Source organism: Carlito syrichta, unplaced genomic scaffold, assembly GCF_000164805.1.
Source record: "Carlito syrichta isolate Samal-C Ts95f unplaced genomic scaffold, Tarsius_syrichta-2.0.1 Scaffold308158, whole genome shotgun sequence".
NCBI classification, from domain to species: domain Eukaryota; kingdom Metazoa; phylum Chordata; class Mammalia; order Primates; family Tarsiidae; genus Carlito; species Carlito syrichta.
The window spans coordinates 159,463-185,748 of record NW_007252254.1 but is presented as its reverse complement, the minus strand read 5'-3'; the positions used below and the strand labels follow the sequence as shown (position 1 = coordinate 185,748).

At 36.6% G+C, this 26,286-nt stretch overlaps 1 protein-coding gene across 1 annotated transcript in view; it reads right to left on the bottom strand.

Annotated features, from left to right (window-relative positions):
- Positions 1 to 26,286, bottom strand: part of USP40 (ubiquitin specific peptidase 40) — an 80,925-nt gene that overhangs the window by 21,004 nt on the left and 33,635 nt on the right. The window contains exons 12-21 of the mRNA XM_008065104.2: positions 25,893 to 25,974; positions 24,295 to 24,466; positions 21,591 to 21,675; positions 20,344 to 20,414; positions 18,959 to 19,278; positions 16,296 to 16,419; positions 14,948 to 15,005; positions 9,185 to 9,238; positions 8,021 to 8,109; positions 6,665 to 6,751 (exon numbers count right to left, since the gene is read on the bottom strand). Coding sequence (XP_008063295.1) covers positions 6,665 to 6,751; positions 8,021 to 8,109; positions 9,185 to 9,238; positions 14,948 to 15,005; positions 16,296 to 16,419; positions 18,959 to 19,278; positions 20,344 to 20,414; positions 21,591 to 21,675; positions 24,295 to 24,466; positions 25,893 to 25,974 — 1,142 coding nt within the window. The remainder of the gene's footprint in view (positions 1 to 6,664; positions 6,752 to 8,020; positions 8,110 to 9,184; positions 9,239 to 14,947; positions 15,006 to 16,295; positions 16,420 to 18,958; positions 19,279 to 20,343; positions 20,415 to 21,590; positions 21,676 to 24,294; positions 24,467 to 25,892; positions 25,975 to 26,286) is intronic.

Genomic DNA, 26,286 nt, shown 5'->3' with positions numbered 1-26,286 from the left:
TTTATTGTAGAGATGAGGTCTTGTCAAGTTGCCCAGGCGGGTCTTGAACCCACGGGCTCAAGCAATCCACTCACCTCAGCCTCCCAAAGCGTGGGATTACAGGCTGAGTCACTGAGCCCGACTAGCACCTAACTTTTTGATGAAAAAATATTCTTAACTAAATCTTGGGCAAAAAATTAAATATAATTTTATTTCTACTACACTAGAACAAAAATAAGGATAGTCACTGTTGTACTGTTTGTAATAAGAGAAAAATGTCAAACAATCAAAATGGCCATTAATGAGGGAGCATTTTAAAAAACTAGGAAATGTCTTTGAAAAGATCAAAGAATACAATAGATTTATATGTACTGATCTTTAAAATATTTTAGGTGACATGTTCAAGTACAATACATGCAGTGTGACCCCATTTATTATTTAAATGAAACCACATAAACAAATCTAGCCCTTAATTTCTATGTGTACATACACAGTCACATCATGGCATAGGCATGGGCAAAGGAATGGGAGGACCCCACACTCTACTGATGTGACTAAGATTATATCATCCGGTCTGGTCACAACAGTGACTTCTTAGAAAAGGGACCAGAATAGGGTGGTGACCAAGGTAGGGGTGGCAAACTGCTCCCCCCCCCCACCGAAAATTAAAGAGGGCTTTAAAATATAATTATAGATTGTTTAGGACATGATGGCAATTGATGATGAGAACAGAATATATTAAAACATGGGGACTGAGACCAAAAGTTGTATTTAGACAAAACTGTGGTCTTAAAGGCTTTCATTATTCAAGAAAAACAAACAATGGCACAATCAACTTCACTGTGTTCTAGGTAGGAGAAAGTAGCATAAAGACCTTGCTTGTTTCAGAAACAGCAAGAGGCTGGTGTGACTAGAGCAGAGTGAAGGGGAAATACTTGAAAGCTTGAGAACAAAACAAAAATGAGCTGGGCATGGTAATTCCAGCATTTTAGTAGGCGGAGGTGAAAGGATTGCCTGAGCCCAGGGGTTCGAGACCAGCCTGGACAACTTGAGACCTCATCTCTACAATAAATAAAAAAATTAGCCAGGCATGGTGGTGCAAACCTGTAGTTCTGTCTAGGCTGAGACAGAAGCATCATCATCTGAGCCCAGCAAGTCGAGGCTTCAGTGGCTGTGAATGTGCCCTGGGCAACAGAGGGGGAAAAAAAAAGAAAGAAAAAGAAAAGAAAAAGATATCAGAGGGCCAGATTGCATACCCTCTTATGAGGTCATTCAAAGCTTCAGCTCTTACTCTGGATGAAAAGGGTAACCACAGGATTGTGATTATAGTTATGACTCATCTCACATTTTAAAGGATCACTCAGCTTCTTTGTAAGAACAGAAGACTCTGGGAAGTGCAAGGCTGTAAGGAAGGAGATCAGTTAGGAAGCTGCTGCAATAATCCAGATGCGAGATGACGATGGCTTCAACAGGGTGGTAGCAGTATAGGGAATAAGATGTAGTCATATCCTAGATGCATTTTGGTGGTAAAACCAAAACAGTTCCCTGCAGAACTGGATGTAAAGTCAGACAGATAAGAACGAAGAGTGACTTTATGATTTTTGGCCCGAGGAAGTAGAAAAATGGAGCTACCATTAACTGAAGAAGAGAAAAATGTGAGTGCAGCATATTTCAGGGAGAAGAACAGGAGTTCCCTGTAGATGTGTTCTAAGTTGGGATGATCATTAGACAATCAAGTGGCAGCTGGATGTTCAGGAACAAGGTCTAGTCTGAGTTCTGGGGCAAGGTCCAGTCTCAGAAGTGGAGCAGTTTTTTACTCTTTGTCTTACCTGCTCTATCAGCAGCATTCAGCATAGTTGATAATGCTGTTCTTTGAAACACTTTTGTCACTTGGTTCCAGAAGATCACAGCTCTTCTAGTTTCCTTCCACCCCACTGTTCTACCTCTTCTCAATTTTCTATTTCTTCCTCTTCTACCCAATAGCAAATTGAGAAGGGGTAGAACAGTGGGGTGGAAGGAAACTAGAAGAGCTGTGATCTTCTGGAACCAAGTGACAAAAGTGTTTCAAAGAACAGCATTATCAACTATGCTGAATGCTGCTGATAGAGCAGGTAAGACGTGAAAAACTGCTCACTGGACACAGCATATGGAGGCCACTGATGACCTTGATATGAGCTGTTTCAGTGGAGTAGTAAGGAACAAGCCTGACTGCTAGAAGTTTAAGAGAGTATACAGAAAGGAATATATATATATAGTTATTATTATTTTGCAAAGTTTTGTGGTTTCTCTCTTTGAAATTAAAAAAAAACAGTGAAATTAAAAGGTCAATGAAAACCTGGGAAAATATGTACAACATATAACAAAAGTTTAAAAAATATTTTTAAATGTTTTATCATGAAAATTTCAGACACATATAGGGAATAGTCAAACGACCCTTAAGTACTTATCACTCAGGCTCAATTACAGATTGAGTATCCCTTACTTAAAATGCTTAGGACCAAAAGTGTTTCGGATTTTTAAAATTTTGAATATTTGCATTATACTTACCAGATGAGCATATCTAATCCAAAATGTGAAATGCTCCAATGAGCATCTCCTTTGAGCATCACATCAAAAAGCACTCAAAAAGTTTTGGATTCTGCAACCCAGTGGTAGCCCTGCTGCACAGCTGCCTGGCCCCCATGTACCTGAGCCCAGCAGAATAGAAAGACATAAACACCCACCCCCACCATCTCTGGGGAGACCGACACACAGTCATGCTCATGTGCACCTGGCCCAACAACAAATGAAGCACCCCAACCTCCAGCAAAACTGTGCCATCTCTGCCACAAACACCTGCAGCCTAGACCACTGAGGCAATCACAGATATTGCTGATGATAATTATAGCTGAAGAATCTGAGACCATGCTCCTGAGACCATGCTCCTGAGACCACCCAGAACCAAAGCCAATGTACCATTCGCAGCTGACACCCTAGGACTCATCTATAGGAAAAAGCCTCTTGCTATGAAAACTACTCCATCAAAATTTCACTAGATGTGAGGACATCAACACAGAGACATAAGAAAAATGGTGCCCCCACCAAAGAAACACAGTGTCTCCAGTAACAGACCCCAAAGAGAAGGATATTAATGAAATGCCTGAAGAGAAATTCAAAATAATGATTATTAAGAAACTCAGTGAGATATAAGAGAATACAGAACGGGAGAAAATATTTGCAAACTCTATATCTGAAAAGGGTTAATATCCAGGATATGTAAAGAACTTAAAAAACTAAACAAAAAACAAACAACAAATAATCTGATTTAAAAATCAGTAAAAAACCTTAATAGACATTTCTCAAAAAATACAGATTCCAATGATACCATAATAAAAAAAGAAGACATACAAATTGCCAACAGGTACATAAAAAAATGCTCTACATCATCAGGAAAATCCAGTTCAAAACCACAATGAGATACTACCTCATTCTGGTTAGAATGGCTATTATCAAAAAGACAAAAGAAAATGTGTTGGCAAGGATATGGCAAAAAAATAACTCTTACGTGCTGCTAGTTAGATTGTAAATTAGTACAGTTATTATGGAAACATTTTTCCTCAAAAAATTAAACAAAACTACCATATGATTCAGCAATTCCACTACTGGGCACATATCCAAAGGAAATTAAATCAGTATATCAAAGAGTTATCTGCATTTTCATGTTTATTGACACATTATTTACAATAGCCAAGATGTATATAGCATCCAACATGGATGAATAAATAAAACATTGTATATAGAAACAAAGAAATACCATTCAGGCATAAAATTAAAGAATAAAATCCTGTCATTTGTAACAATATGGATGAGCCTGGAGGACATATTAAAAGAAATAAGCCAGACATAGACTAATATTACATGATTTCATTCATATGTGGAATCTATTAAAAAAAGAGTTGTGATCATAAAAGCAGAGAATAGAACAGTGGTTACTAGAGACTAAGAGGGGAGAAGAGAAGGAAAGGTAGGGAGAAGTATGTCAATAGGTACAGTTGCAATTAGATAGAAGGAATAAATTCTGATGTTCTATTGTATAGCAGAGTGACAATGGTTAACAGTAAGGTAGTGTATATTATAAAATAGCTAGAAGAGAAGCTTTTGAATGTTCTCACCACAAAGAAATAATAAATGCACAAAGTGCTGAGTACATTAGATACCTTGATTTGATTATTACATAATATATGTACTAAAACATCAAAATGTACCTCATAAATATGTACAATTACAATGTATCAATTAAAATTTTTTTAATAAAAATAAAGTTTCAGATTCTGAATCTTCAGATTAGGAAGCTCAACTTTTATTGCCATGGCCAATCTTGTTTGTCAATACCCTCAACCACTTCCCCAGTCCTTGCCTCAGATTCCTTTAAAGCAAATGCCAGATATATCACTTCATTTGTAAATGTTTAGCATGCATCTCTAAAAGATAAGGATTCTTTTAAATAACAAAACCCTAAAATAATTATAACATCTAAAAAAATTAAGAATTTCTAAATAACAACAAATATCCAGATAATGTTCAAATTTTTCTACTTTCTCTTAAATGATTACTTAAGTTCTTTTGGCTTGAATTAAGGTCCAAATACAGTTCATTCATTGCAATTTGTTGCTATTTCTTTTTAGCATCTTTGCACCTATAGGTTGTCCTGACCCCTGCAATTTTTTTGTTGATGAAGAGTTTTCCAATCTGGATTTTGCTGATTGTAGACCTGTGGTTCATTTAACATGTTCCTATGTCTCCCATATTACTTATAAACTGGTAGTTAGACCTAGAGGTTTGATCAGAATCAGGTCCAGTTTTTTGTTCTTTTGCAAGAAGGGCATGGATATTGTTCTGAACTTCTATAATGTCTTAGTGTTTGTTGCCCTTTATTGGGTTAGCTGTCTTTGAGGAACACTGCCTAGATCCATTTATTTATTAGGAGTTGAAATACTGTGATATTCTAAAATTCCTTCTTCATTTATTAGTTGGAATATGTCTGTAAAGAAAAACTTCTGATTATCTACTTGGTAGATACAGTTTATGATGTATCTGAGATAAAGTTTGCAAAGGAAAAGCAGAAAAAAAAAAGGCTTGATTTTTTTTTCCTTTGTGGTTCAGAATATTTTCTTTTAGGATCATTATGAACTCACAGATTTTCTGTGAGTGTTTCACTTAATTTTAATTAGTCTCATTAATATTCAAAGTGTCTCATCTTTGACTAGTAGTCTTCTCAGTCTTTCTGATAATTCCAATAGTCTTTGTTAGAAGGTTTATTACTTTCTGTAACAACAAGATGTTCCAGGCTCATCCTACACATTTCCTGTCCTATATATAGAACTGGCCGTTATTCCAAAATGCCCTGGTTCTTTTTAGTAGAAAATAGTATTTAGCAACCATAATCTGGGTGTTAGTGGTGCTTGTTGCTCCCAAGTTGGTCATTATATCTGTATTAATGTTTTGGGGTTTTTTTGAGTTGGAGTCTCACTCTGTCACCCAGGCTGGAGTACAGTAGCATGCTTACCGCTGCTCCAGCATCGACCTGCTGGGCTCCGGTGATTCTTCCGCCTCAGCCTTCCAAGTAGCCAGAGCTGCAGGCACGCACTACCCTGCCTGGCTAATTTTTGATTTATTGTAGAGATGAGGTCTTGCCAAGTTGCCTGGGCTGATCTTGAACCCGCAGCCTCAGGCAATCAACTTGTCTCGGTCTCCCAAATTGCTGGGGTTACAAGTTGAGCCACTGAGCCTGGCAGTCATTATTTCTAAGCTATGTCAGGGGACAGAGCCAGAAAATAAAATTGTTTAAAGAAAAAAATATATGAAGCTCATTCAGAGTCTTCTAACTCAAATTAGGAGTACTGGCTTTTAATTAGCCACATTGATTTTATCTGTCTCTGTTTTATAATACTGAAAGTCTCAGTTCTCAATAAGCACATCATAATTATTTTATCACACACACATATAAGCAAACATTCATACATCTACGTGTGTATATAAAGTAAATACTAGGAAAAAAGCCAAAATGTTAATATTGGTGGGATAAGGGATAATAAGGGGTTTTCATTTTTTCTTTTAATCCATTTCTGCATATTCCTAATTTCTATAATAAACAAGTATTGTTGACAGTCAGAAAATAAAAAACTATAGTAATCTTATTTAAAAACTCTGGTTGGAGCCGGGCTCGGTGGCTCAGCCTGTAATCCTGCGCCTTTGGGAGGCTGAGGTGAGTGGACTGCCTGAGCCCGCGGGTTCGAGACCCGCCTGAGCAGCAAGACCTCATCTCTACAATAAATCAAAAAATCAGCCGGGTGTGGTAGTGCATGCCTGTAATTCCGGCCACTTGGAAGGCTGAGGTGGAAGGATCGCCGGAGCCCAGCAGGTCGAGGCTGCGGTGGCCGGGAGCGGCCACTGCACTCCAGTCTGGCTGACAGAGTGAGACTCCAACTCAAAAAAAAAAAACAAAACAAACAAACAAACAAAAAAAAAAAACTCTGGTTGGTTCACCAACTTTTGAGTTCCCCAAATAAGTCCCCTAGTTAGTACATTCCTCTGAAGTATATTATATAAATTCTAGCCTTAGGACCTCCAAATCCTAACACAGGAAACCACAGCTCCCCGTACCAAACACACACAGACTCCTAAAACAAAAAGTAAAATTACTCACATCTCTTACAGATATTGTTTCTTCTACTATGATCTCCATCTCTGTCCCAGGTTGAACATCACTCCCCATTGCGAAAAAAATAAACAGCTAAAATCAAGACAAAAGTATGAATGTAATTTAATCTGAGTTTAAAAATTCAATAAATGTATTACTTTCAAAAAGTAAAGCCAAGGGCCCATGAAACTTTAATTAAAATCTCAAATTAAATATTGAGTAATTTAATGTTACAATTGAAACAATAATTTTGCGTACCTAGAAATGTAAAACGCTTCATCATTACTGTTTTTTACTCCTAATAGACATCTCTCACATATACTATTTCTTCCACCATAATCTCCATCTCTGTCTCAATCACTTCCAAAAGAAATCTGCAATTACGACCACCGTTAGTATTAACTGTGTTTTATCTCTGAGTCACTTGGTTATGATTTTGTTTTCTGCCTACGGATTCCATATATTATAATTCCCAAGATCCCAAAGAAAAAACATAAATCTGCTTTCTTGTCCATTCAGTTTCTGACACCCCTCTTTCCCTTTCTAACTCAACCTCCCTTGTCATGTTTTCCTTCCTGTCAGCTTGTCTTGCACTAGTATTTGCTAGAGTTCAGAGGAAAGCAAATTAAAAGGGACATAGTTAGGAAACAAATGAAGTGAATTCAGGACCCATGGGGAACCTGATATGAGTCCAGATTACCCTGATGCAAGGTATTAATAATATCATTATGGCTTTTGGACTGTAATAATTTTATTAGCTAGGCAAGGCTTTTGGCAAAGGTCAACCTGATGATATTTTATACGGAGAATGAATACTGATAAAGACAAAGGGAAAGGGAGGCTACTGTGAGACTATTGCAGAGAGTAATTAAGTCCAAAATCAATACACTGTATTTCATTAAATGTAAAATGCACTGACTGTTAGACTCATTTTCTGTACCACTAAAAAAGAAAAACAAACAACATCAAAAAACACACCAAAAAACCCTAGTGCCAGCTGCAACAGTAGCATGCCCCTGAATGTAAGAAGAAACCTAATCTCCCAAATGTTAAGATGGGGGGTGGTGGAGGTGCATCTTAGAATTCATGAAATATGGTGGTTGGAAGTGGTGGTCACTCCAGCCTTAAAGATCCTTCTTAACTACAAAATTTTCACAGAAAAAGAAACTTATAAACATGATTTGGCACAATTATTTTATATTTAATCACAGAGAACTATATGTTCCCCAAATAAAATGTATCATTTAGGAAGAAAACTTTTAGAGAAAAACAGTATTACTAGAGTAGTTAGGGTACTAATTATAAAATTAAGACATTCTGGTTATGGAAGAGTTAATTGTTTTGAGAGGTGACCTATTTTACCTGAGAGGAAGTTGGTGCTTTTCCAAGACATAGTCCCAATGAGCTCCCCATCTTCAATTCTGCTTCCTTCAAAGTATAACTGTCTGGTACTATAAATAATTTTGATAACATGATGAATGTCATTAATTACTACCTCTATAAGAAAAATAATATACTGAAATCAGTCTTTCTTTGAAAATCAAGAACATCAAGAAAGAAGAAAAATGAGTTTCACTTCCTGCAAAAGGATTACATGCACAAAGGTTATGCTTGATTTTCAATTTTCACACTCTAGAATATATTATTTACCTATACAACAATGCTAAGATGCAGACATAAATGTTCTAGTTTCCTCTGTAATAAAAATAACTTATTCAAAGAGCTGTTATTTATAAGGACTAAAATCCAGATATCCCAAACTGATCCATGAATGACAGACTCGTTTCTTCCAAGTTGGACATATTTGTAACTAAATTAAATGTAATGATAAGAGGGTATAAAGGTGAGCGCCAAAGACTTTATTCCATAACTGGTAACATAATAAAATTAGCAAACAGAAAAACTTTGAAGCTGGGCTCGGTGGCTCAGCCTGTAATCCTGTGCCTTTGGGAGGCTGAGGCGAGTGGATTGCCTGAGCCCGCGGGTTCGAGACCCGCCTGGGCAACTTGGCAAGACCTCATCTCCACAATAAATCAAAAAAAAAAAAAAAAAAGCTAGCCGGGCGTGGTAGCGCGCGCCTGTAGTCCCAGCTACTTGGAAGGCTGAGGCGGAAGGATCACCGGAGCCCAGCAGGTCAAGGCTGCGGTGGCCGGGAGCAGCCACTGCATTCCAGTCTTGGTGACAGAGTGAGACTCCAATTCAAAATAAAAAATAAAAGTAAAAAAAAGAAAAACTTTGAAAATAAAGTTAAAAAAATATAACTAGATTAAACCTGCAACTAAAATAATGATCAAATAATCAGAAAAATAGGTGTTTCATTTAGAAAACAGAAGTGTGTCTGTTTCTGGTTAAGGTTTTGTATAATACATGAGTAAGATGCTTGGATGAAAATATGTCCTATAAATCAGTTTCTAAAAGGTAATTTTAAAATATTGGTATTAGAGGCCATTATTTAAAGTAAAAGTATCAAGAAAGAGCAATGGTATGAGTATATGCCAGCTTTTGAAAGCTATAAAAAAGATTTACCTGGACAAAGAAGTTTCCCATTTCTATCAATAGGTCTCAAACAGCTGTTGTCACCTACAAATAAAAGGAAGCTGGTTAGGGCATCAAACAAAGAAAAATGAAAGAGAGATGCTCTACTGTTCTAATTAGCATAAAGCTACAGTAAGCTAACAAAATAAAACAAAATAATCCCAACAACCAAAAAAGAAAAACAAAAAAACAAGTATAAGCACTCTTTGCTTTGCACAGTAGTGCAAGACAAAAATTGCAAGCTGAAACTGTGAAACAATTTTAATATTCAATGGAAAAATTACAATTGTTCCATGACTTTTAAAAATTTTTGTCAAAACATTCAAAACTCTGTTACACATGTATTAAAGAAAAAATAAATAAAACTAATATTTACACTGTAATTTAAAACACTCGAACTCTGAGAATTAAAATGTTTTGTCTTTCTAAAACACATATCATAGTCTGAATGTGCTTGTTTTCTTCCTCTTGTTGTACGGCTTATGATATGTAGTGAGCATCTTTCCTATCCTGTGGCAAACTTCCATACTCTTTTCCAAGTTTAAATCAGATTCCAATATTTTATATTTTGTGGTTTCAATCTCAAGAAATATCTCTGAGAGCTCTTTAAATGTAAAATTTTTTTTTTTTTTTGGACAGTGTCACTTCCATTGAGATGTCTTCCTCCTTTCCATCTCAGCTTCACTTAGGTTGGTAAGTTCACCTTCATCAAGTTCCTCAGCTGTATATCCAGTCTCTCAAGTGACAGCAGTGTCCATTCCCATGGGCAGCTGCTGCTTCTATAACTCCATACGCTTTTGTTTCTTTGTGCACTTTCTTTTTTGCTGGCCAATTCCTTTTTTCGATTATCCAGTCTTATAAATGTCATGTGGGTTTATGGCTGGAAGAAGAGAAGGCAACACAACGAAACACTTTGCTGTGTTTTGAGCTGCATATGCAATGACCAACCACAAGACTTGAGAGAGAAGTGACTGGTCACTGCTCATAGTGCACATCTGTTATGTATATGATTATCTGTGCACTGAAAAGCCAATGTGTACTTATTTAGTTACTGTCAGTTAATATATCATGGTTGCTGAAATGTGACCTGTGCTGCTGGGGGATTGACATTATATAACTAAACCGTGTTAAGTGAAATTTGTGCATATCAGAACTCGGCAAACTGCCCATATTTAAAATATGTTGGGTGATTTATGCTTACTATATGGAATAGGGCCAGCATGCACTATTTTTGAGGATGCAGATTCCTGTCTGTGGGAAGGAGCACATAAGTATTTAGTCCAAATAGAATTCTTACAAGTAGGACATGCACTGGGCATGTGTGCTTGGGAGGAGGGGGTGTCGAGCCTTCTGAATGGGCAAGAATGGCATGAGCCTTACTTAGAAGTTCTAACTTTTATTAGACTACAGCAGAATCGCTTTGAGATTCCTGAATTCAACATCTTATACTACAGTAATATGAAGCTAGTATATAATTCTAATACAAATTTATTGTCAAATGAAGTAATTTATGAAAAGAGTTCCCAATTTTAAAAAGTCCTTTCTAAATACTGGCTGCTTAAAATATTTTCAATTTCACTCAACAGACACTGTGTATCATCTGTGTGGTGGGCACTGCACTAGAAGCTGGTGATACAATAATAAGCATGGCAGTGTGGACTCATCCTCACAGAACCTTGTCTAATGGGGGAAGTGGATATTAAGGACACAAATAAAAAGGCAATTACAGCAATAAGTGCTATGAAGGAAAAGTACAGGGTGTTAGGAGAGTACAACAGAGAGATGAACTGAGATCACATGGTCAGGGCTGAAAGGAGAAAGGTGAGACCAAATGAACGGCTGATTGCCTGGGCCCGCGAGTTCAAGACCCGCCTGGGCAGGTGAGACCTCATCTCTACAATAAAATCAAAAAATTAGCCAGGCGTGGTAGTGCACGCCTGTAATTCCGGCTACTCGGAAGGCTAAGGCAGAAGGATCGCCGGAGCCCAGCAGATCGAGGCTGCGGTGGCCAGGAGCGGCCACTGCACTCCAGTCTGGGCGACAGAGTGAGACTCCAACTCAAAAAAAAAAAAAAAAAAAGAGTGAAGGGAAGAGAGTTTAAAGGGAGATCACAGCACTAAGAAGTTTCAGGGATGGAAGAGAGGTTTGCTCTGAGAAACTCACAGAAGTCAGCATAGGAAATGTGTTGTGAATAAGCAGAAAAGCGGATTGCAGCTGAGGTCACAGCTAGTGGTCAGATTATGCAGGTTCTTCTAGGGCAGGCTAAGGAATTAGCCTAAGTACAACAAAAAACACAAAAGGGCCTTGAGCAGAGGAGTAACATGATCTAATTCACATGTATTTAAGATCACTTGCTATATAAAGAATGGTTCAGAGGGGGTCAAGAGTGGAAGACAGGAGACTAGTTACAGGAGAAGACAGCGAACCATGCATGTTAATACACCACAGATTTTTATTGAACTTTACTGAGTTATAATTTCTTAAAAACAAATCTAGTTTAAGTGTGCAGTTCATAGAGTTTGATAAATATATAAACACCTGGAAACCACCAGCAAACAGATAAAATTTTCAAAAAAACTCCCCATGCCAGTTTTAAGGCAATCCCTCACTGCAGCTCCCTCCCACTGCCAATCCTGATCTGCCTTCTATAGCTTAGATGTTCTAATTCCAAAATTTCATTTATGTGGAATCACATAGTATATACTCTTTTGTATGCACCTTTTTTCATGTGGCATATGATTTTGAGATTCATCCATGTTTTGTGTATGATGGAACTAGCAACGATGAATATTCATTGTTTGGAAATACCACCATTTGTTCATCCATTCACCTGTGCACAGATATTTGACTGCTTCCAGTTTTTGGTTATGAACCTTTAAATCTCTGTAAGGGTATGTGTTTTAACTTTTCTTCAGTTAATATCTAGAAGTAGAATTGACCAGTAAATGTTTAAATTTATAAACAACAAGCTATCTTTCCCAAAGTGACTATATTATGCTACACTTTAATTATTCCACTGTGTGCACAATGGTGTGTCATTGTGTTTTTAATTTGGTGGCTAACGATACTAAATATCTTTCCCTGTACTTATTGGCCATTTGTACGTAGGGTTTCTTTTGTAAAGTTTTTGTTCGTTCTTACCAATTAAGGTTGGCTTGTTTGTTTTCTGATAGGGTAGAAGTAGTTTTAATTAAATCCTGCATGTAAGTCCATTGTCAAATATGTGTTTTATAAATATTTTCTACCAGTTTGTGGTTTGCCTTTCAAGCACATTCTGAAGAGCAGAAGCTTTACATTTTGATATAGTTTAGTTAGCTTTTTTGAGTCTTCTCTTTAAAAAAAAAATCTTTCCTATGTTTAAAGATTTTCTCATGTTTCTCCTAGAAATTTTATAATTTCAGGTGTTGACATTCAATTCTGTAATCCATGTGAGTTAATTTTTTACATAATGTGAAGTAAAGCTCAAGCTTCAGTTTTGCACAAATGAATATCCAAATGATCCAGCACTATTTGTTGAAAATACTTTCTCCATGGAAATACCTTAACACCTTTGTTGAAAGTCAACTATATTTGGACCTATTTCTGGATTCTCTATTCTGTTCCACTGCAAATATTTTAGGCTCTATATGATCTCTGTTGCATATTGTTCTTTTGTAAACAGCCGTTAAAGTGCAAAAACAATTATTTGTTCACTGACTGTATAAAAAAAAGGTTTCAGGTGATAGTTTGCTGCTCTCTACTCTGTATGTCTACTTGTATACCAATACAAACTATCCAGAGAAAGTCTTGATATCATACAGCAACGTTTTCTCGTTTTCAGTGTACAGGTCTTACACATATTTTGTAAAACTTATCCCTAAGTATTTCATGATATGTTATACTGTTATAAACAAATGTTTTCTTAATTTTCATGTTCATTTCTTTTGTTGCTAATAGATGAAAATACAAACTACATATTGATTTTGAGTTCTTGCTAAACTTACACACAATGGGATATCAATTCACATTCATAGAGTGGCTATAATCAAATATTGGCAAGGATATGTAGAAACTAGTCATGACACACTACTAGTAATGATGTAAATGGTTCAGCCATTTTGGAAAACAGTTTGGCAGCTTCATATAAAGTTGAATATAAATTTGCCATATGACCCAGCAATTACAATACTATATATCTGCCCAAGAAAATTGAAAAAAAAATGTCTACACAAAGACTGATATGCAAGTGTTTATAGCAGCATTATTCATACAAGTCCAAAAGCAGAAATAATCCAAACGTCCATCAACTCATGTTTGTCCAAGATAAACAAAATGTGATATATCCACATAATGGGACACTAATCAAAAATAAAAAGGAACAAACAATTGATACATGCTCAATCATGGATGAACCTCAAAAATGGTATGCTAAGTGAAGTAAACTAGACACAAAAGACTACATATTATATGATTCCATTTATATAAAATGTCCAGAAAATCAAGTCTATAGAAATTGAAAGTAGATTAGTGGTTGTAGGGGCTGGGAATACAAATGGGTACAGGGATCTTTCTGGAGTGATGAAAGTATTCTAAAACTAGATTGTGGTAATGGTGAAGTAAAGCTCAAGCTTCAGTTTTGCACAAATGAATATCCAAATGATCCAGCACTATTTGTTGAAAATACTTTCTCCATGGAAATACCTTAACACCTTTGTTGAAAGTCAACTATATTTGGACCTATTTCTGGATTCTCTATTCGGTTCCACTGCAAATATTTTAGGCTCTATATGATCTCTGTTGCATATTGTTCTTTTGTAAACAGCCGTTAAAGTGCAAAAACAATGATTTGTTCACTGACGGTATAAAAAAAAGGTTTAAACAACTTTACATTTACCGACAATCACTGAATTATATACTGAAAATGGGTGAATTTTATGGTATGTAAATTATATCTCAATAAAGCTGTTAAAGACAACCTAATGCTGAGTGGATAGTGACTTGCAGAATATTATACTCAATGTGATAAAATTTATGTAAATATAAAAATATAAGGCCGGGCACAGTGGCTTACGCCTGTAATCCCAGTACTTTGGGAGGACAAGGCAGATGGATTGCTTTAGGCCAGGAGTTCAGGATCAGGCAACACAGTGAGACCCCTGTCTCCACAGAAAATAAAAATCAGCCAGGCATGGTGGCATGTGCCTGTGGTCTCAGCTACTTGGGAGGCTGAGGTGGCAGGATTGCTTGAGCCCAGGAGTTTGAGGCTGCAGTAAGCTACGACTGTGCCACTGTACTCCAGCCTGAGTGACAGAGTGAGACTCCATCTCTATGAAAACAAAACAGAAACCCCCCCCATATATATGTGTGTGTGTGTGTGTGTGTGTGTGTAGAGAGAGTTATGTATGTGTGTATATATGTATGTATGTGTATATATATATAAAACATACACACACATATATAAAATATATACATATGCAATATATGTAAGTATAATACATAGTACAATATAAATACATGGACTAGATACACTCAGATCAGATACATTGGTTGCAACTGGGGAGGGGGAGAGAATACATCTGAGGAGAACATAGAGGACTTTCACTTTATTTGTAATGTTTTAAACAAAAACACATGACAAAATGTTGACATTTGTCCATTTTGGGTGGTAGGCACGTGAGTTTTGCCTAAATTATTTTTTGTATTCTCCCATATTTTTTCAATTAAAAACCTAAACTAAATTAAACCAAAAACCAAGAAGCAAATGTAAATGATTACCTAGTTCCTTCATTAATTTTAATTCCTTTATGGCTTTAATTCGAATATCAAGCACCACCTAAAATAGAGAAATAAACTAATGACTGTGTATAACTTGAAAACAATGGGAGGAGACGAAAATAAAGACTGTCAGTGTGTGCACAGATTATTTGAGATATGAGTTACCTGATATGCAGTAGTTTTTGCCTACTTGAAAAATGTTTTCCATCCCTGAAATTCTTTTATAAGGTCAAAAACAAAACTTAGATCTTCACAGTTAAATTTTTACCAAACTGTTGTTAATTGAGGGCAGAAAACACACACAGAAATCAAAAGAAACAATTCTAGATGGAAAGGCAATAAGTTGATAAACTACTAACCTTTCTGATAAGCAAAGAAAAAAGAAACTACAGGCAATCTCATCTCTCTATGCTAGGAACAATGAATGTGGGGCCAATGAGCATAAATAATATAAAAATGTATAATAACAATCCAAGAGCACAATTTAATTTTTTTTTTTTTTTTAGTTTAGGTGAATTTCCTCTAGGGTACAATGTCTTGGAAATTTAGGGGTAAAATTGATGTCAGAGATAATATACTCTCCCATCAGTAGCCCACATTATGCCAAAAAGAAACAGACTGAAAAAACAAAGATTTCACCAAAGTCTCTCATTTAAGGTTGGGATACTAGGTCTCCTGAACTTTAGTGCACTGATCTTATATTGTTTCCTCTACTGTATCAATAAATATTAATACATCTTAAGAAATTACAATATTTATATAAAAGAAAACAACATTTTAGTAAGTTTTTAAAAATTTGTTTCAGAAAAAAGAACACAATAAATTGGGGCAACAAAAATATAAAAAGATGTTTCCTGAGATAATACTCCAGAAAACCAGGATCATACTCTTCAAATGAAAAACTAAAGGAATTCCTTTTAAGAATAGTTGGCTTTATATAGGACATAGAGTATAATGTAGAGCAATTTAAGATAAACTTAAAAAGTAAAAACCCACAATAAAAAACTAAAATATATATACCTGGTTTAAAAAATACAGGAAAGACACTTGAAAACAGCATTTTTAAGGAAGCATTTTCTGGGAGCCATAGGATTCCATGAATTGACTAAACACATTCTAATTCTCGGCTTTGGAGGGAGGAAAAAGCATGTATTTTCAGGAACATATTTTCTTGAAATATGCCAAGGGTCAATATAGGTAAACAAACATAATCAAATGTTAAAAATAAAAAACTGATTTCTTAAGAATTAGAAGTCTATTAAGTTCTGAAAGATTAAGATACTGCTTTCTGAATAAAATTCGATTAACTGAAAAACTATCAGCCAAACTTTAATTATAATCCACTTACTGTGTTAATAGTTGCTGATATTTTAACTTGCTTCTCTTCAGATTCTAACTGGCACAAATTTTTAACTTGAAGCCAGTCAATCTCATTCATACTAGTGATCCACTTCCCTTGTTTGGTCAACAAACTATAGGTAAAAAGAAAAAACAAATTAATACTTTTCCTTAGGCACCATTCCCAAAGCTCTGGATGTGTCCCTTAATATGACTAATTAAAGGTGATCAAGTTCTACTGAGTTCTCAACATGAAAGTTGGCTATCTTTTTAGGGTGATGTTAGGTGGTAGTCTATGGAGTCTATATTCATGACTCCAAATATTCTTTGATTTATACAAATAATTTGTTGCCACATTTTTCACAGAGAACCACTGTAAATGAATAATTAGTTGTGAACTTCTGCCTGCATGCTGGGATCACTAAGGGAGCTTTAAAAGAGTACCTGCCAGGTATCCCCTGCAAAACTTAGATTTAGATAGCAACAGGGCAGCCTTGTAGTTTGCAGACTGATACTGCACAAAAGTGCCACATCTAAGAAGTGTCACATATAATATATAATGCATAAGTGTATTTTTTTTTTTTTGAGTTGGAGTCTCACTCTGTCACCCAGACTGGAGTGCAGAGGCCGATCCCGGCCACCACAGCCTCGACCTGCTGGGCTCCGGCGATCCTTCCGCCTCAGCCTTCCAAGTAGCTGGAACTACAGGCGTGTGCTACCATGCCCGGCTAATTTTTGATTTATTGTAGAGATGAGGTCTCACCAAGATCCCCAGGCGGGTCTCGAACCCACGGGCTCAGGCAATCCACTCACCTCAGCCTCCCAAAGGCGCCGGCATAAGTGTATTTTTCTTATAGAGTTTTGTTTTATGATAGCAGCTGGCAGTAGAATATTTTGTTCTAGCAAAATTTTCCTACAGATAATAGTCAAGGGTCTTAAGGAAGGGGCGCCTTCTTTCTAAATCATATAGAAGAACTGAATGGGCTAGCAGAAGTCCTCTTTGGGAGTGTGTATCAGAGATCAAAAACATACTTCTACTCTTTATTTCAATTAATCCACCCTGAGATTCCACCTTAAGCTAGCAATTATAAATAAGACGACGTTTGAAGCACAAGATGTTCCCTGACAACTACCTTAAAATATTGAAAAACTGGATGATGATGATTACAGTTATAAGATCTTAGCTAAAACATCTAGCATTTCCTGTGTGCAAATACTTTGTAAGCACGTGATTCTTTCAATCCTCTCAACTCTATGAAGTTGGCACTAAATATTATCCCTATCTTACAGATGAAGAAACTGAACAGAAGAAGATGAAATAATTTGTTCAAGGTCCCACTGTTAGTAGGTGGCAGAGTTGGGAAACAACTCAGGCAGCTGGCTCCAGAGCCCTCTCCATTACTCACTACATCCTATGCTTCACCTAGGAATACAGTTAGGCAAACTATCACATCAATTTAGATTACTATGTAGCCATCAATGAGGTTTATAAAGAGTCTACAAATGGGAGTAGGGGGTGGGAAGCAGAATACAACTATTTATCTACAAAATAATCATTATTATGTTTAAAAAGAAAGAAAACCTACATAACAAAAACCCAATAATTTTAGTTTAGAAAAAAAAGAAAGCCAACAGATGTCAACAGTGATGGACACATTGCATGGTCAGTAGAATGATGCTGGTCTGGGTCTCTCTGTCTTCATTTCTGTATTTCCCAAGTCCTAATAAATGTATATTATCTTTCAAGAATAATATTATCTTTAATGAAGAATATTATCTTTTATAAAGGAATATATAATAAACTTTCTTATAAACAAGGTAGGGAAATACATGTCTGGGAAACCCTTGTCCAAAAGAATAATAGTGACAAATATAATACAAATAAACAGTCCTCAAGTGCTCTGTTTCTCTGCATCACAGTCATTCTCAACAGCAATGTAGAGGAGATTTGCAGAACACAGAAAGCAGAGGACTTGAAGTCTTCAATATATGGAAAGGTGGGGGTTATAGTGTAGGCACATTGATTACAGAAATGTGCTGTTACAGGCATCGATGACAAAAAAAGAGAGACGCAGCACTTCTGAGCTTCAAATGTAACTACAGCATTCATGGGGTAATCACTAGGTAACTGCCCAATTATCTGGGCAACTGGGAGTCACAAAAGGATTATAAGGAAAAACTGAATTGTCTTATGGTCTCTTGTAATAAAATATAATAAAATATCCAGACACAATTTAGCTATGATCTGAGTGCCCTCTTCAAGAAAAATTTCAGGAATTTTCTTTGTGAGAATGTACCATTGGTTTTATAATTGGCACTAATCAGAATTCACTTGATAGGATTTTTTTCCAGAAAGCAGGATTTATTGACAAGACAGCAAAGCTCCTACAGTGGGAGGGGACCCGAGGGGGTTGCCCAGGATTTTGTTTTATAGTCAATTAATTTGGACTATATCTAGTTTAGTAAACCAGGGATATCTATATTATTTTGTCACCACATTTACCAAAAAGTGACTTTATTCTCTTGGGTGCATAACCAGAATATTTAGAACACAATGTCTAGAAATAAAGAAATATTCAAATCTTACTAAAATAAAGCTTTAGAGTTCTACTGGATGCTACTGTAATTAAAGTAACTTTAAAAAATTCTCCTTTTCTCTTTTTAGCAAGTTACCTGTTATCATCATTAGGATCCTGAATTAAAACTGAGCTTCCATTTCTGAGACCTTGCTCCCTGAATGTCCTCTTCATGTCTTCTTTGGGAATGGCGGTCCAGCTATCTTCACCTGGACATTCAGCACTGTTTTTGAAGATGACACCTGCTGGGATTGCTAAGGCTGTGAGGACAGTGCCCACTTCTGCATTAGATGGAAAGACATGTGGAGATTCTATCACCTGCTGACACTTTTCTCCTTCACTGCTTGTGTCTAGATGAAGAATATTTAAAAGCAGAGGTTCGCAGTCAATACCAGTTGGAATCTGGACTCCACCAACCTGCAATCATATCAAGACGACCATTAGTATAGTTTATATTTGCCAGAATTAAGTCAATATAATAACATAGTAAAAGACTACTCTTATAGAACAACGCTCATTTTTTCCAAGTAAAATAAAATTTTCACAAATGTGGCTGTAAATATGAGAACAACTTTAGATTTTTCTTTTGAAACTTTCTCTTATCCACCTTTTATTTTTTTAGGAGAGAAATATGGATTGAAGATAGAGATTTATGAGTGATCAGTGGTGGTGATTAAGCCAGTGGACTAAGGTGGGTCCACAGAGTGGCTAAGATGCTCCTTGCTGCCTTGTTGAGAAGAAAATTCACTCTCTCTACCTCCAAACCACCTTCAATCCCTAACTGCAGTAGGTCCCCTATATACAACTGAGTTCCATTCTATGAGTACATTTGTAAGTCTAATTTGTTCATAAGTCCAGCAAAGTTAGCCTAGGTACCCAACTAACACAGTTGGCTATACAGTACCAACTATATCACTGCTGATTTTATGCTTACTTCCGGACATCCTGGGCTGAAATAAAGATATTGCACTACCGTACTCTATCCAGTACTATAAAGTACACAAAAGCACAACCACCTAGAGGACGCACACACATGACAATGTGTGCCCACGTGTGAACCAACTTTTGTGATTGGACATGCAAACACATATTCACATCTTTGAAAGTTCGCAACTTAAAGGTTTGCATGTAGTGGACTTACTGTAGTAGCCACTCATTCCCTTCCAAATTCCCACAGGTACCATGCCCAGATCCCTCCTCCAGCACTTAGAGTGCAGTTAGTCACACAACGAGTGCCTGAAGGACATAGACTCACTAATTAGCCTTTGATCTAGCATCTTACACAAAGCCTGGCATAATGGAGGTACCTAATAAATGCCTCTTTAACACAAAACTGGCCCTGATTGCACCTAACATTTATTGAACATTTCAGCAGTTTCCTAATATTTAATTATCTTCACATATGCTGAATACAATTTCATTACAATGACTTTTAAAACATCCAAAATTATCATGAATATTTCTTCAGTAATTTTTTTTTACCTCTACCCCATTCCATACAAAGATGTCTTCCCCATCAGCAATTTCTGTTTCACAAAGTGTCAGTTCATCTCCTAGAAAGATGAGATCACTAGTGAGAGCAATTCATTTTGATCATCAAAAACAATTTAGCTAAAGAAAAAGCTGAGACTGAAATATTTGTTTGAAAACATTGTTTTTAAGAATAAAGAAACTTGGGCTTGGTGGCTCAGCCTATAATCCTGCACTTTGGGAGGCTGAGGTGAGTGGATTGCCTGAGCCTGCGGGTTGGAGACCCATCTGGGCAACTTGGGGAGACCTCATCTCTACAATAAATAAAAAATTAGCCGGGCGTGGTAGTGCACGCCTGTAGTTCCAGCTACTTGGAAGGCTGAGGCGGAAGGATCACCGGAGCCCAGCAGGTCGAGGCTGCGGTGGCCGGGAGCAGCCACTGCACTCCAATCAGGTGACAGAGTGAGACTCCAACTCAAAAAATAAAATAAAATAAAATAAAACAGAAATTATTTTTATTATATTGATATTTTATGCTTTCTGGACATGGTAGCAGGACAAGAGAGTTAACACAAAGGACAAGCATACTTGAGGCACAGACATTGTGGAGTGGAGTTAGGTTTAGGCTCCACTACTAATTAGCTGTATCCTTGTGTGCTTCAAGTTTCTCAGCTCCAGTTTTGTCATTTACAAAATGAAGAAAAAATAATTTTGTGAAAAATCAAATTAGATAATTCACATAAAACACCTATTACAGTATTTGGCATAGTGAAGTTCTAATTAAATGTTACTGCTGCTATTGTTATTATTTTATTGCTATTTAAAGGAAGTAAATACTTGCAAACTCTCAGAGTATTTTTCTTTGTTTTGCTATAAAATCTGAAGCTGAGAATTGGGCAGAAAATCAAGCCATATAAATACGATTCAAATGGTTTCAAAGCATTTTATTCAACAATTGTTGTAATAGAAAAAAAATTTCTAAAGTCTTTAAAGAAATTTTTGGTAGAGTGGTAGCCTTAATTTCAGAATATATAAAATGTTTCCATGTTAGAAAAATTTCACACAGGACATAACTTGGATGCCTTATCAATTGTATAAATTATATTAAAATTATTTTGAAAACTGACAGTGTGAAGATAATCTATGTACTTAAGGAAGTAGTAGGTGGGGAAGGATTAACAAAGAGCGGAAAATCACAGATGAACCCCACAAAATTTAAATATATAAAGTGAGTTGCTGTGTTTTCACATTAATCTTACCATCAAGTGTCTGGTAAATGTGAAGTCCTGCTGGTACAAGCTTTGCAACACTAAGAACCATGTCTCCTTCCCAACATTCTAACAGCTAAGGAATATTAATAAAAGAAAAGAGAACAATGAAAAAATCACATGTATATATCACATTTTCAGGTGTTGTGCCAATAATTTACATATGAAGATTATACAGGCAGCAAGTAAATAGCAAGCAAATAAATACTCCCACCCTTACCCGAAATCAAAAAGTTGGAAATAAGACACCACTCTTTGTTAAATTAGTCAAATCCAAAGATGTAATCTTCTCCATCATCAATTGAAGAATTCTAGCATACACAAGGAGCACAAAAATCGTCTAGACAATTCTACTTAATTTATATGTAGATCACTTTTATCAGAAAGCAAACTGATCAGCATACCAGCATAGGAATTTTTGTCTAAAAAAGCAAGAGTTATTTGTTTAATTAGCACTGTTCAAGGAAAAGCAGCACTGACTCTAGTATACACTCATATTCTAGTTATCTGAAAGAAATGTCTTCCATTGCAAATTTAAAAAGTGGTGTTACCAGTTTACTCAACAGATGACCAGGGGTTTGTTCTTTAACATTCTAGATCTGAGACTCTGGGTATTGTGGGTGATCTCACCAAAATAATATCATCATAAAGGTCACTCCTATCTAGTTTTTCTCCACAATACTATAAGGCATTTCTCTTAAATAGAAATTGCATGTTTACAAGTGCTTAGCTTACTCTGTCAGTTTCACAGCCTCTTGTCAGTGACTTCTAAGATAATAGTAGAGGTGCACACTTAAAACACCAAAAAGCACGGATTGGAATATATCTAAAACTTATGAAGTGAATAAGATCTTTCTATTTGAAATGTCATCCGACAGGTTCAGATCTCCAAGTCCACCTAGATCAACAGTGCCAGAATTGACTCAGAAATAAACTTTTTTTTATTTTTGAGTTGGAGTCTCACTCTGTCACCCAGACTGGAGTGCAGTGGCCGCTCCCGGCCACCGCAACCTGGACCTGCTGGGCTCAGCGATCCTTCCACCTCAGCCTTCCAAGTAGCTGGAACAACAGGTGCGAGCTACCACGCCCGGCTAATATTTTTTGATTTATCGTAGAGATGAGGTCTCGTCAAGTTGCCCAGGTGGGTCTCAAACCTGTGGGCTCAGGCAATTCACCCACCTCAGCCTCCCAAAGCGCAGGATTACAGGCTGAGCCACTGAGCCCGGCTAGAAATAAACTTTTAATGAAAAAGTCCAGAAACATTAGACAATTTTAGAAATCCTAACACATGTAAGTAATCCCTAACAGGTAAGTAATATTCAAATCAACTACAGTTAGAAAAGAAATTGGTTTGTTTTTCTTAGAAGAAGAAAATTAAAAGAAAGCTAATAATTTTGACAATACAATTTTCTAGAAAATTCATTTATTTCTGGGAGAAAAACCAAAAAGCTTACATTTTCTATCTCCCTTTTCCTTGATCATGAAGTAGTGTGGGGTGAAGGATTGTGATTAAGAGGAAAGACCCCCTGCCAGGTGTGGTGGCTCAAGCCTGTAATCCCAGCACTTTGCGAGTCTGAGACGAGAGGATTGCCTGAGCTCAGGGGTTCGAGACCAGCCTGGGCAACTTGGTGAGACCTTGTCTCTATGATAAATTTAAAAAATAATAATAATAAAGAGGAAGGATCCCTAGATGAAGAGCAGGGAGGCCAGGAATGGAGCCTGAGTTCCACAACTATTTCTGACCATGGGCAAGACACTAGGTCTCTTTAAATCACAAATGCCTCATCTTCAAAATGGCACTAGCTTGCCCATATGAGGTTAAAGAACCAAACTGCATAATTTATATGAATGCTATATAAGTAAAATAAAGAACAATATCGTTGCTAGTATCATTGTTAAAACACAATTAGATAAATTATTTGGAGACTACAAAACTGTGTGTTTTTCTATAGACTAGTAGGTTTTTCCTTCATTTAAGAATATTATTTATAATGCTATTCTATACTAGAGGGTGCAAAATTAGTTGCTTTGATTTGTTTAGTAGTTCTTGGTTTTAAGTAACATGTTCATTTTTATCCTTTTACTTTCTTTGAAAAATAATTCTCTTTCATCTATTTTCTAAAACAGAGACAACTGTATACTGTTTTTTTTCCCCAAATACAAAATACCAGGCCTGATTCTCCACCTGAAAAGTTGCTAGTAGGAGTTGTGTAGAAAATTCTCTCTAAAAGTAGGGGAGCCAGGCTCGATGGCTCAGCCTGTAATCCCATGCCTTTGGGAGGCTGAGGTGAGTGGATTGCCTGAGCCCGTGGTTCGAGACCCGCCTGGGCAGGCGAGACCTCATTTCTACAATAAATCAAAAAAATTAGCCGGGCATGGTAGCATGTGCCTGTAGTCCAGCTACTTGGAAGGCTGAGGTGGAAGGATTGCCGGGGCCCAGCAGGTCGAGGCTGCAGTGGCCGGGAGCGGCCACTGCACTCCAGTCTGGATGACAGTGAAACTCCACTCAAAAATAAATAAATAAATAAATAAAAGTAGGGGAAAATACTTGAGTCATCCCTCTATGAAGTGACTGACGTAAGATTTTCTTAAGCAGCTTTGAAAAAGAAAGAGGTACCCTAAACAGAAGGAAATGGAGAATCTAGCTGGAGAAGGACCTTGATGGCTACATCAAGAAAAAGTAAAGCTATATTACCTGAAATATTGACTGTCGAAGATCTCCTAAAGTTTTTCTTTTATCAAAGGTCAGATTCCACACACATTCTGTTTGAGAGACTAGTGGGTGCAAAGCCCCATTGAAGAAATGATATTGAGGGCCCAGGTGGAGATGTACTTCAAAATTATTGTTTGCAGAATCACATTCTGCCCTTTAAAGAGGCACAAAATGTATATAAATACTGTTGTATAACAGACATTGTTTCATCTCAAATAAAACATTTGTATTTATAATACAAATAAATTATCCATCTTACCTAATAACATGTTTCTTCTATGTGCTAAAATGAGTCACTAGTTTTTTAATAGATAACAAAACTTCAGTTCTAATTGCCACCATGAATTCCAAAAGAAAACTGTTTTAATGAAGGCTGTAATGTCTATTTATCTGAACAAATGCTGACACTTGAGATCTTCTAAACCTGAGATTATATTATAGCTATGAACAAAATGCTAGAAACCTGCTCATATAATTGTTAAGTGGCAGGTTTACCAATTTCATCCTTACTTTCACCGGACTCTACAGATTATCCCATGAAATATTTGAAGCTGTTAGAATGATCCTTCTGAGTCTGTATTCTCCAGGTTAAATGTGCTGAGCAGCATCCTGGGCTGATTGCTCTTCTCTGAATCCACTCAGCTGACTTGAAGCATGGTGCCAAACATATTACCCTAGGTAGACTCTGGCCAATGCAGAGTTGGAAAGAGGTTCATCACCATGACTCAGGCACTTCAGAGACAATTCTATTAATGTGACCAGTGAGCATGACCACATTAAAGACCTTGGTGCTGACTAAAACTCCTCAGGCTGTCCTGTTCGTTTTAATACCAACTGATAGTCCAGACCACTCATGCAGGTTATTTTTTGGACTTAAGATATTTTACTCTGTTAAATTTTCATCTTTTTAGTGTCCTGTTTTTTGTTGAGTTTCTTTGATTTTGTGTCACTCATGTACTTTTTTTTCCCCTGAGCTCCAAGGCAATGATGAAAATGTCAAACACATCCCTGTTACATAGTTAGCCACCTAGGTCCACACGTGGCTAAATGTCAGGCCCCAAAAGAGAATGCTGAGATCATCAAGTTCTTACAAACCATCCGTGTAAGAATCCATTATAGGCTTTTCCCCAAGATTAACATTAGACCTGATGGTTTGTAAAATCTGTATTTCCTTCCTTTCAAAAATCTTCTCACTCTGGTCCTCTGTCACTACATGCTAGTTCTCCACAACCACTTACATATGAGGGGTGATTTTAATGGCAGGCTCTGTTATGTTCAAGGGAAAAATCTGGCAGGGCCAGGATACAATTCATTTAGCCCAGCTATGTGCTCACTGACTTCTCTAGTCTTCTTAGTCTTTGATCCCTACTTAGCAGTGGCCGTTTTATGTGTCATCATTTAGTTCAGAATAATTTCAAAGTAAAAGATACATTCATTGTAAACATTCAGTAGCCAACAAATAATGGTATTAACTAGACTATTTTTTTTTCTCTTTAATTTTCATTAGTGAATACCCAAGGTCGAAATTAGATCTTTATTCCCCTGAAATGCTATTCAAACTAAAAGTAATTTAAAATTACCTCTTTGTTTGCAATTCAATGTTAGCTGCATCCATTTCATTCAGCAAATAACATGGAACCCCATATCTTGGATTAGCTCGAGCTGTGAACAAAACTTTTCATTAACCTCTGTTGGCTAAATGAAATCTGGTTGCTGAAAAGGTAGTGTGAAAACGAGAAAGGACTGTGCTGGAAGTTATTAATAGAAAAGCTGTTACTAACTGGCTATGTGAATACTAATTTTCTCAGGTTATCAGTTTTCCCACTTGAAAAATGAAAAAGGTAGCTGGGCTCGGTGGCTCAGCCTGTAATCCTGCGCCCTTGGGAGGCTGAGGTGAGTGGATTACCTGAGCCCGTGGGTTTGAGACCCGCCTGGGCAGCGAGATCTCATCTCTACAATAAATCAAAAAATCAG